Source organism: Canis lupus, chromosome 36 (genome assembly GCF_003254725.2).
Source record: "Canis lupus dingo isolate Sandy chromosome 36, ASM325472v2, whole genome shotgun sequence".
Lineage (NCBI taxonomy): Eukaryota > Metazoa > Chordata > Mammalia > Carnivora > Canidae > Canis > Canis lupus.
The window spans coordinates 17,106,061-17,118,993 of NC_064278.1; the positions used below are offsets into that span (position 1 = coordinate 17,106,061).

Here is a 12,933-nt window from a genome sequence, read left to right on the forward strand (position 1 = left end):
GTCCTGTTTGGAGGATGTTGGACTTCATGAATTGATCCTCTGATTTTTCTTATCTTTTTTCTCCTGCTTTTTATCTTTTTAAACTTTTCATTCCACTCTGTGAGATGTCCTCAACTTTGAATTCCCAACTCTTCTATTGAATTTTCGTTTCTATTATCTTATAAATTTCCAGGAACTTTTTATTTTTTATTATTCCTTTTTATAGTATCCTGTTTAGTTTTATCTTCTTTTATCACTCTGAGGATAATAATAGCTGTTTTTTAAAAAAATTAATATGCCTTAACTCTCTATACTGTTTCTTCAGAATTTCTTTTTTCTGTTTCTCTCTCTTGGCTGTTCATTTAAAAAGAGTGACATACAAATAAATATATGGCAAATGCCATCTGTTTGCTAAAAATGTAATAGGAATGCATCACTTTTTTTTTCCAGCCCAGATGCTAATGTGTGTCTATTTTTTGGTTAGTTATGTGTCAGCTACTTGCTTGTTAAGGTTTACTTGATTCAAAATAAGTCCCACATGTCTTCTGCTTTGTGACCTCAGTTGTGCTACAGCAGGGTGTTTCTCATAACTTTTTTTTGTTTTGTCTTTCATGTGCTTGCCCGTATTGGTCTGTAGCTAAAAAGAAAACTTTTACTTGTGGTCATCCATTGCAGCATGGATGAAGATTCACTGAGTTCTTAGATACTTAGCAGAGACTTGTCCTGTGTTGGTGGACAGGCTTTGTTTGGGGATTCCATCTCTTTAATGTCAAGGAAGTTTCATAATGACCCAGCAATTCCATTCCTAGTTATGTACCCAAAAGGAATGTGATATTCAAAATTTATACATGAAGGTTCATAGCAGAATTATACATAATAGCCAAAAACTGGAAATGGCCCAAATGTCCATCAGCTGATGAACAGATCAATAAAATGTGGTATAGACATAGAATATAGTTGGGCCATAAAAGGAAGTGAAGTACGAGTACCTGCTACAACATGGCTGCTGCAACACTGAAAATATTACGCTAAGTAAAAGAAAACAATCACAAAAAGCCACATATCATGCAATTCTATTTATATGAAATGTCCAGAACTGGCAAGTGTATAGGGACGAGAAACAGTAGTGGTTGCTTAGGAGTGTGACCAATAAAGAATCCAGGGTTTCTTTTTGAAGTAATAAAAATATTCTAAAATTTATGGTGATGGGTGTACATATCTATGAATATATTAAGAACTATTGAGTTTCACACTTTAAATAGCTGAATTTTATGGTATGTGAATTACTTCAGTAAAGCTATTAAAAAAAAAAAAGATAAGAAAGGCTTATAAGGATCTTGAACAGACTGTTCCTGAAGCCCCGAGAAAAGCCCTACCTGTATTAGGCTCTGCCCCCACATATCGAAGGTCACATGACTACATCAGCTCCTGTTACCTCTTCTGTTAAATACTTGCTTTAATTTTCTTCAGTAGAGTTTACATCACCATCACTAGTACTAGATTTTTCAGGATCAAGGTCTGCTTTTAACATATGTCTTTGGATAGAGAACTAGTGCTGAATGACATGTATTAAAAAGTCAATAGGATGGCTTATAGTTGAGTTTTTATATGTCTTTATATAGTCTTTGTATTTTCTGGCTTATTCAAATTTGTGATATTTTTCACCTTCCCCCCCCCCTTCTAAGAATCCTGTGAGAGAATTGTTTTTTTCTGGCATACGACTCTAGTTGCTCTTTCAGGTTTGGTCTTTGTGTTATATTCTGGAAATAACATAAGTGTTATGGCCACATGTCTTTTAAATTAAAATGTAAATGTCTTGGTGATTTTACAAACTTGACATCGAGAAATCTCTTGAGAAAGAGACTTCAGGAGCTCTGGGTGATTTCAGGGTTAGTAAATCCGCCCTTAGAGCTGTCATCAAGTTAGTAGTGGTTCATTTCCCTTGGGCCTGAAATTCACATGAATTAGCCTGGGGAGGCCAGTGTTACAGGGAACAGGAAGTTATGGATGGCAACTCCTGGTTAGATGACATTGAGAAGTGGTGATTTCACATACTAAAGAAAAAACTTCAAAAATAATTGGCAAACTTCTCTTTCTTAGCCTTTCTGTTGACGTTTACTCCATTCAATCCATCTCTTTCATAATCTCTGCATTTCCTTGACATAGGCTTCTTCTCATGATTCTAGACTTTTTTCTTCAAATTGTCTTAATCAGAAATTTTTTGTTTAATTCTCACATGTCTTTCTCAATATATTTGTCATCAGACTGCCATTCTTCTTAAATCTGTACAGACCAACTCTCTGTTCCTCGCTCTGAATAATCGCACTTTCCTTTTTTTCCAAAGAACTCACATCCTCTGGCATAATATCCTCTGTTGCTATTCCCTTGGAAACTCTTTTGACCACTTTAAAAATCTACTGATTTCAGTTTATTGTATTTATGGCTGCAAAGGAAAGGAGATTACTTTTTCAGTTTTTAACTATATTCTTAGAGCCTATTTAGCCCCTTCACTTATAAGAGGACGCTTCTCAAAGTCACCTCCTGTCTTCTCTGCTTGATTTTGTTTTTCTAATACTGGCCTCTGGCTAGAAATCACTTCTTGTTTCATACAAGATTGCTATAATCTTTCTGGCCAAAGGTTAAGGGAAACCAGGAAATATTTATTGAAGTCTACTTTTTTATCTTAATATCTATTCTAATATATTGTTTACTTAATATTTACAGAGCACCCACACTTCTTACTCATGTTACCAGCAAATATGCAGGAGGGCATTACATTAAAGAATGAATAATCAACAAAGTGATGGATCTCAGAAAATACCCAAAGCTCTTTATTAATCTTACAAAAATAAATCTCTTCCCTGGACTTTGAATTCATAGCCAAGAACAATTTCAAGCACGCTACATTACAAGTTCTGATTAAAGTCTTTGTATATTTTTATACTGTAATTATCTAACTGTAGATGTATTAGAGGCAAGCCTTCAACTGGTACTTCAAAGCAGATTTTTATTTTAAAAATTAAAATACCTATGTCATTTTCATTATGAAAGTAGTATATATGCATACTGTAAAGATATTTAAAGATCATATAAAAGCTCAACAATAAGCCATCCAGCCAATTGACCTTTTTTTTTCTAAAGATATTATTTATTTATTCATGAGAGACAGAGAGAGAGAGAGAGAGAGGCAGAGACACAGGCAGAGGGAAAAGAGGCTCCACGCGGGGAGCCTGATGTGGGACTCGATCCCGGGTCTCCAGGATCATGCCCTGGGATGAAAGCAGGTGCTAAACCACTTGAGTCACCCAGGGATCCCTGACCGTTTTTTTTTGTTTTGTTTTGTTTTTTTTAAATAATGCTCTTTTAAACTAATTTGTGATGAAGTCTTTTGTTTTTATTTTATTTTTTTAAGTAGTCTCTACATGTGGGGCTCAAACTCATGACTCTGAGATTAAGAGTTGGATGCTCTGCCAATGAAGCCAGCCAGGCACCCATGGCCTATTGATTTTTTAGCCATTCAGCACCATCTATCTATCTACTGCACCATTCATTCATATATATGTATACCACACACACAGATTGAAGCAGATTTGTTTGTATATTAATGTTACAGATAGTAAAATCAATTTAGATTTTGTGACAAAGGAAAATAGCTGTAGTAGATGGGAAGGTGAACTGTACAATAACTAGGAAAATAAGGGCCTGTTAACTGTAAAGGAAAACAGAATGAATATAGTCTAAATAAATTAGTAAATTTAACCTACCATATGATTTGAGTTGAGTAATGACATTAGAACAATACAAAGGACAAGTGTACTTTGTAAACTCACCAGAAAATTGTCTGGGGGTCTGTGCTGTTGAACCATATTTTGTGGACCGCTCTCATGCTGCCACATATAGTTCTACATTATATTTAATTGCTCAGTGGTTTTCTGTTTTAGAATATGCATTAGTTTACTTAAATAGTCCCCTATTTAGGTTATAATCCAGTTTTTGCTATTCTACACAGTGCCGTGATGGATATTCTCATACATACTTTGCATACTTCTTTGATTATTTTTTTTAGTATAAACATTGTTGGGTCAAAGGGTTCATGTATTTTGAATCTGATTGCCAAACCGCCCACCAGAAAGGAATAACAAATTTATTGTTACATCCCAGATAGACTTAGTTTATGCCCCAATCTGTTTGCTGTACTGCTCGGCACAACCAGTAAATACGCAGAGCCACAGCCCTGACTCTGTAGTATGATGGAGTTTATTATGTATTAGAATTGTGCATATTGGAGGAGTTTTATAAAGTCTACCAGTGAGGAAAATGTTTACACTGACAACTTGGATTTCATGGTACTTGCTTTGAAAAGCAGTACTTTCCTCAGGCACTTGGGTGGCTCAGTCAATTAAGCGTCTGAATTTGGCTCAGGTCATGATCTCAGGGTTGCAAGACTGAACCCCAAGTGGGACTCTGCACTCAGTGGGGAGTTTGCTTGTCTCTCTCCCTTTGCTACTGCCCCTCTTGCTGCTTATGTTCCTGTGCTGTCTCTCAAATAGAGAAATAATCTTTAGAAAAGCAGTACTTTCTAGTCAGCCGTTAAACTGCGATACTATGAGTATGTATTGGTGTTTTGCTATTTATGGGACTTGGTTATAAGATATGATTCTCTCTCACCTTAGATGAGTGACCGAGGAGGTGGTGTTCCTTTGAGGAAAATTGACAGACTCTTCAACTACATGTACTCAACGGCACCCCGGCCTCGTGTTGAGACGTCCAGAGCTGTGCCCCTGGTATGTGATCAAGAGAGGACACTTGATGGGATGAGCACTGGGTATTATACTATATGTTGGCAAATTGGACTTAAATATTTTTTAAAAAAAGAAGCAATGTAAAAAAAGAAGAAAGAATTGAGTGTGTTTCTCTGAATTACCAAAAAGATAAATCAAATGGCTACCAAATAAATTACCAAATTAATCAGTTAAGCAATTGTGTAGAGTATCCATGAGGGAGAAGGGAAGCTATTAGAAAAAACTTTTCTCTGAATTTAACAGCGTTTGGCTCATTTCTTCTTTTGATTGAAAAGAGCACAAGATAAAGAATATTATTTACAGTTCTTATTGCCAAGGTGGATAGTGATATAGCCATAGTTTCATGTGGTTACCCACATTTTGATACACTGTGTCAAATGTGAAGACTAAGTTACTGGTTTTGCTAGCATTTGGTCAATGCTGATTTAATCTTCAATGTTGATTTTTTTTTCCCTCAAGTACTTATAATTAGAAATACCACATAGTCTAGACTTAGAAAAAAGACTAGAGTTCTGATCACTTAATTGCCAACCTGGAAAAGGCTCAAATTTTCATTGTTGGGTGGTATGTTTTATTGACCTCAGTCATTTATTTTCAGGTTTCATGTGATCAGCTTCTGAGTTGACTACATCCTTGCCCTCTAACCCCTAGAAAAACACTTTGCCAAATCTCTGACCTGTAACTCAGAACTGTTCTTCACGGCTTTGAAACTCTCTGGCATAGGTACTGGTGTTACGCTGTCACATGATTAAATGAAGTATCAGATGGATCTATTTTTAGATTCTTTCTAAGAAGTTACTAGAAGGACTTCATTCTAATAGTTTCACCTGTTACACAGCACAGATTCTGTAACTACAACTGTAATCTACTTCATGTCTTACCATACTTTTAAAATCATTACTCCAGTGCAACTGTGCTCCTCCAGTTCAGATGCATATGTATCCATGTGCCAGTGGGCAGACACCGTCAAATAATAAACATGAACATTGTCTTAGATTCTGACTTTACACTAAGAAGTAAGGGAGAGGTGGCATATACAAATTACAGAGCTATGGGCAGGGAGAGTACAGGGATCCAGGGCTGGTAGCAGTAGAGCTGTCACTCTCCTGAATCAAAGAGAGAAGGAGAAGTTAGCAGAACCTAGAAGAAGGGACAGTAACAGAGCAGCTGCATACGTTCAAGTGGTCTAATCCCAAGGGAAGCAAACCTCAGCGGGAAGGAAACAGGAATGAACACCCTGACTTAATTCCCTCTAAATTCCTACTGGGTTCCCCATTGGCTAGACCCACTGGAAGCTGAGGGCGGGGGTATCCATTGATAGCATCCTCCCAGGACAAGGAGTAATGTGGAAAAAGGATAGTTGATTTGGAGTGGTAAACAGAAACTCTGGTTAGAAAAGTAATTAATGGTAGAGGTAGATGAAGCCAGAGAGCCTGCATTTGTTGACAGCACTCTGATTCCTGAATTGACATAAGCTCTTAACTAAAGTGTTACATGGAGTATCATTGAACATCTGAGTTGGTGATAAAAATTGTTTTTACATTAGTCCAAGTGTTTTGCTTTGTATTAAAGAATTTGTAGGATTTATTCAGGTAAAGGCCATTTCAGATACTAGAAACAGGATGAGCAAAGACACAGAAGTGAAAAATAGCATTTGTTTGAGGAACTTAAGAGCTGGAGATTTGGTTCAGCTAGACCAGAAAGTGGGCGGAAGAGACCTACCTGATATGATCAGGTCTTGAAAGCTCTTTTTAGAAGCTTAAATTTTTATCTCAAGGCAGTGGGTTGGGGGATGGTGGGTGGGTAGGGCATGATGTGGGTGCTGCTGTGCTTGGTAGGTTTTTAAAGAGGGTAGTGATTTGCCAGTGAGTAACAGTGGACTTAACAGTGATCTAACCAGGTTCAGAATACAGGCTGGAAAGTCATGGTCTGAAGTCAAAAGATGTATCTCTGAGACTGCCAACAAGGCTTTTTCTATTCTTTTTTTTTTTTTCTATTCTTGCTCCTATTGTCAAAAATAGTATTGGGATGCCCTAGAGCAAGGCAATGAAGAAAAGCAATGTGCTGTTCTAGATCTACAGGAATCATTTTATGGAAAAAAGAAAAATGAGGTTTAAATGACCAGAGGAGAGACATCTCAGGTAGTACCCCATCTAGGCTTCAGTTCGATCAATATTAGTGGTTAGGTATTAACAATCTCTTAGATGCAGGCTCTGATAGCTCTAGGATACTCAGAAGCATTTGTTTTAACTAGAAAAGTATTTTGCTATGTGGCTTTCTGAATAGAACTTCACTTTTCTCATCAAACAGGCTGGTTTTGGTTATGGATTGCCCATCTCACGTCTTTATGCCCAATACTTCCAAGGAGACCTAAAGCTATATTCTCTAGAGGGTTATGGGACAGATGCAGTCATCTACATTAAGGTAATAACTGTAGTCTTTTTGATTGAATGATACTTCTTGGTCATAAAACACCAATATTTAGCTGTAATGAAATTTTCTTTGACCACATCACTATTAAAATATCATAATATGGTTTTTACATAGGATCTCATCTATTTCTACAAATGATCTCCTTGACTATGGGAAAGAAACACTCACGCTAATCTGTAATGACCAGGACTATGGTTGTTAACAGAAAAAAAGTCAGGTTGAAGTAGGGAATCATAAAACGTTATATATCACACAAATTTAATTTTAATATAAAATACATGAATGGACATCGATCCACCAATCTTTTAACGTACTGCCTGAGTCTTTTCTTTGTATATGAGTCTGCAGATTCAGGTTTCAGCAGTCTTTCTTGCAGAAGCTTTACTTACAATGCATTGTTTTGATTTCTTTAAACAAAGAGACAAGCAACTGCATAATCTTTTTTGATACAGATGTAGTCCTTTACAGATGTCTTCTGACTCAGATTTGACAGCAGTCTTTCTGTGACTTTCCTTCATGACTCTTTCCAAAGCATTCATCTTAGTTTTCAAAGAACCTCCCTCTGGCCCCTTTTTTTGCATTTTGGTTAAGCTAATGCTTGATTAAATTATGTGATTACAATGACAGCTGTAAGTGCATAAGGAAATTTGGGAACAAGTACAGGGGACTCTTGGCAAGTCTTGCTCACCTGGTGGGAGCAGAAGCACTTAGCCTCCTGGCCTGTGATGTTTCCTGTGTTTATGGGAGATCAGCATGTTTCAAGGGTTGGAGAGCAGCTCAGCCCCATCAGCTCAGTTGGAGGGGTTAACCCACCCCACTGGATGGGTTAAGCAGCGGGTTGTTGGTACCTCATTCAGTTTCTTGTTCTGGCCACTAGATGGCACCTATTTTATAGGAAATGCTGAGGACTGTATAATGGAAAAAATAAATTTATCCGAAAAGGTTAAATTCTTTCAACATAATAATTCTTTTTCTTTTCTTTTAAACCATCTCAATTGTGAGTAATTTGAAAAGGGCAACATGAAGGTAACATTTTTTCCACCAAATGTAACACTTTTTATCTAGCCCATAGATGAAGGGGTTCTGGCAATTCTGAGGCATTTAAAGAGAATATGTAGGTGAAAGGATTTTAATTTCGCTTTGGAAAAAATAGAAGACAGGAATATTACAAAATCATTAAAATCAGGGGCACCTGGTTGGCTCAATCGGTTGAGCATCCAACTCTTGATATCAGTTCAGGTCTTGATCTTGAGGTCATGAGTTCAAGCCCCTGTCGGGCTCCATGCCGTGCACGGAGCCTACCTTAAAAAAAAAAAAAAAATTAAAATCAATGTCAAAGACTTTCCTTTCTATTCTCAGAATGAAATTTCCTGTTTAATATTTTCTATATCTTGGGAAATATCCATGGCTTAAGGTTGAAATCCTACTGAAAGAAGATAAGAAGGAACATGGTTTATCTCAAGTTCTGGTAATTTGCAGGAATCTGAGATAGAACAGTGAATTAATGGTAATGATATGTTGGAAACATGAAATTATGCACAATGTGGGTAACATATATGCTATAAGTGAAATTGGTGGCCTTAATGGCAGGAGGAGAAGGCACAGGGTCAGAGCCAAGGCTAAGAATTTTTCAATCAAAAGCCAAGATGCCTTAGATAAAGTTTTGTATTTATAGTTATTATATTTTGTTATGATGACTTTTTTAAAGTACAGTGACTCTGATGAAAAAAAAGTGTTTCTTCTAACAAATGGTTGAAACAGGGGGCTCCTGGGTAGCACACTGGCTTAGCCTCTGCCTTTAGCTCAGGTGGTGATTCTGGAATCCTGAGATCAAGTTCTACTCCGACTCTTGCATGGAAGCCTACTTCTCCCTCTGCCTATGTCTCTGCCTCTCTCTCTGTGTGTCTCATGAATAAATAAATAAAAAGTTTTAAAAAATAAATCTTAAAATAATTGAAATAGATTCCATTAAATGATTGTACAATTATATATTAAGGAACATATGTCAATTTTTCTGCTTTTACATGAATTTTTTTAAAGATTTTATTTGACAGAGAGCATGAGTAGTTGAAGTGGGGCAGAGGGAGAGAGAGAGAAGCAGGGTCCCTGTTGAGCAGGAAGCCTGATGTAGGGCTCAATCCTGGGACCTCAAGATCATGACCTGAGCCAAAAGTAGATGCTCAACTAACTGAGCCACCCAGGCACCCCTTAAATGACTTTTTCAATTAACCAACTTCTGTTATGGGTCATGTTTTTATAAGAAGCATCTCCTATACCTATATAAAATTTCAATTCAGCAGCTTCGAGGCTGCTGGACAATGACTGCAAACAAAAAAACTCAATATGCACAACAAGCAGTGCCATGGACTTACTAGTAAATAATGTGTTACATATATACACCATTTCAAAATGTATGTAGATGGTGTTAATGATTAGTGAAATACAAATCCAATAAAGCGCTGTTTAATTTGTAGTAACCTTATGCCACTGTATATTTTCTCAAATAGTGGATTTAAAAAAAAAAAGCCAGATTTAGATCCCACTTTTTCTTTCAGGCTCTGTCAACAGAATCAATAGAGAGACTGCCAGTGTATAACAAGGCTGCCTGGAAGCATTACAATACCAACCATGAGGCTGACGACTGGTGTGTCCCCAGCAGAGAACCAAAAGACATGACAACATTTCGCAGTGCCTAGATACACTTGGGACACCGTGAACATCCAAATGTGGCTTTTGTATTAAATTTGGAAGGGATGACGTTCAGAACTACATTATACCAAATACTTCACGTGTTATTTTCAAAATTAACTATTTGGGTAGAATAAATGGGAAGTGAATTCCATTTATGTCTGTTAAACCTCCTAAAGGATGAAATTGTACCTATTTTGCACTTATATTTTCACAGTTAATTGAACATATTTTTAAACAACTGTAGTTTTGGTCAACTTTCCTCTTTATGGTAGACTTCAGAAGCATGGAAGTCTTTGGGTTTCTAACAGAAAGCTGTGTGGTTTTTAAAGAACTTTTCATTTATGTGTGCTAGAAACATTTTCTTAATGATACTGATTAAGCTAGTTAGCCATCCGGTTTTTGGAGTTGTGACCTCCATTATTAATGCGTAATGACAATTGTAAAAAGATGGTCCTCAGATGTACCAGTGACTAACTATAAGTAAAGCAAAAGATAGTTGCTCTGCAAGTCTAGCACCAGCCACCTTTCAGCATCTACATGTATCATCTTCACTCTGAAGTTGACTTACCATTTTTTAATTTCATTGCAAAGGATTGCAATAGGTTCCCTATGTAGCTAAGCCAAGATGGTGGGCAATCTACTCTGAATATGCATGTGATTAAATGCAGGGAGAAATTTTTACACTAAAAACAAACTAGCAGCTGCTAAAATTCTAGAGAAGAAATTGAGGTCAAAGCAGTGAGTCCTCGAACTATCAATTATTGAGATTACCTGGGGGAGATTTTGAACAGAATTTTTCTGGGTCTTACTCCAGACATATATATAATCAGACTCTACAGCTGGAGCCCAGAAATCTCAATTTTTAGAATGCTTCCTAGATGAGTCTAATGCCTCACCTAGTTAGGGAACTACTCCTTTAAAGTGAGTAATGTTACCACATTTGCTAAGGTAACAGAGATCTTTAGATTTTGATTCTTAATATTGAAAGGTCAGACTTCTAGACTCCAGGAGAGACCAACACTCTCAGGCCTGGTGCAGTTAAAAGCAGGAGACACAGTGACTACATGCAGACAGTCTGGTAACTGAAGAATCAGAACCATAAATGCACAAGGATTGACGAAGTACATTTATTTTATGAGAAATACCTAGACTTGGTTATCAGGAAAAATTCACCTAGGACTTAGCAGCAGTTCTTTGCATTCATATGATAATTTGCATTTTACAAATACTTTGGTATAATATGATCACTCCCTTGGGCTTTAAAACAGGTACAGAGGGGGTGGTATCATCCTTGTTTTGAGACTCAGAGTGTGGCCAGAAGTTGCACAGCATTGGAGTCAGGGCCTGAACTCTCTCTGCGGATCACTGCCAGCCGCCAGCTCTGGGAGACCACGAGGACGTTAGGGGAGTATGGGGTTAGTCACAACTCAACTTTTAAAGTGACAGGGAAATATATCAAAAATAAATTTTAAAGTAAGATTTTGAATTTTTAAAGAACAACTTTACTACTTAAATGTGGGAACTTTATCTGGAAAATACATCTGGTGGCAACACCTCATTCTCAAAAGGATTCCATGAGTTTAACAATTCTATATAAATTTGTAAATCAGAAGGGTTGTAAAAGGGCAGTCCAGGACCCTCATTTGAGAGGTGACAGCCCTGAGACTCAGGGCTTCTTAGCTAATTTGACCAAATGTTGGAAAAAGATCCTTTACCCAATCGATTGTTCCTTAATTATGGATTTTGTGAAAAATAATAAGATATGCTAGTGGATGATTTATATTAGTTCAAGGTATTACCGTTTTTTAGCTTTAAATTACACTTTTTTTGTAATGATGAAATATTTTAGAATTCTTTGAATCAAAATACTTTTCTTTCCTAAATGAAACATTTGTACAACTGACATAAACTTGCTGTTTTACTTCTGAAACACTTCCCCTCCCCCCCAAATTAAAGCTTTTCTCTATTTATGAGCTAAGAAATGATGTTTTTAAAGCAAAAGTGAAATGTTTTCCTTTAGCTTCTTTTTAAGGTATAACAGCTTTTTTACTTTATTATGTGGTAATGGACAGAAGATTACATACAAAAATGTCTGGGGGCTAGCATTCTCCTCGGTGGTTTCAAATCATTGCGCTACCTGAAAAGTTTTTAAATTCTTAGGTTGTTTTGTCCACCAGCATTTAGTGTGATGCCATATAGATATAAAAATATACAGAAGGATAAGAAGTGGATACTAAGTGATTTTTATACCTGGGCATTGAATAAATGTGCCAACATTTTTTAGGAAGATTCGCAAAAATATTCTGACCTATACTTAAATTACTGGCTGGCTTTAGATGTCTTCATACTAAATAGTGATCACTTTCTTGCACTGTGAAGTTTTTACATGAAGATGTTAAAGTGGAAGTCTACCATATTATTTTATAAAATGTTTTGTGTGTGGCAATAAACTGAAAACATGGATCAACTCTTATTTTGAAAATTAATTGGATCGATTTAGGTTTTTTTAAATAATATATATTTTTTTTCAATTAAAGTCTCTTCCATCAAGGGTCGGTGTTCTATAAACACTCAAATGGTTGTACCTAGATGGCTCACACTAAGTCTCCCCATCTTCAGTTGAGGAAATGTTTAGAACTTAGATTTCCGATGTGTATATTCTAATGGAAAAGGCAGGAGATAGAATTTGTATGGTTTGAGTTATCCCAGATTTTCATTATCCAAACATCCACTGATGGACCAACTCACCACACAAGTGAAGATCTTCTGTTGTGTGATTTTTGAAAGGTTATATTAATGTGCTCTTTGAGTAAGTTTTCATAATATAAGTAATTATAAGAAAGGTCCTTTTTTTTAAGATTGTATTTATTTATTCATGAGAGACAGACAGAAAGGCAGAGACACAGGCAGAGAGAGAAGCAGGCTCCATGCAGGGAGCCTGACGTGGGACTCAATCCTGGGTCTCCAGGATCATGCCCTGGACTGAAGGAGGCACTAAACCGCTGAGCCACCCAGGCTGCCCCTATAA

General features: G+C 36.7%; 1 protein-coding gene across 5 annotated transcripts in view; it reads left to right on the forward strand.

Moving 5' to 3' along the window:
• The window catches only part of PDK1 (pyruvate dehydrogenase kinase 1), a 29,741-nt gene extending 17,369 nt beyond the window's left edge, over positions 1-12,372 (forward strand). For 3 of the 5 annotated variants that reach the window (XM_025460205.3, XM_049106226.1, XM_035698073.2), the window contains exons 9-11: positions 4,653-4,763; positions 7,092-7,205; positions 9,770-12,372. In XM_025460205.3, the coding sequence (XP_025315990.1) occupies positions 4,653-4,763; positions 7,092-7,205; positions 9,770-9,910 (366 nt within the window). In that variant the 3' untranslated portion in view covers positions 9,911-12,372. The remainder of the gene's footprint in view (positions 1-4,652; positions 4,764-7,091; positions 7,206-9,769) is intronic. The other 2 variants (XM_049106227.1, XM_035698077.2) reach the window with 1 other exon arrangement.
• The last annotated feature ends 561 nt before the right edge of the window (positions 12,373-12,933 follow it).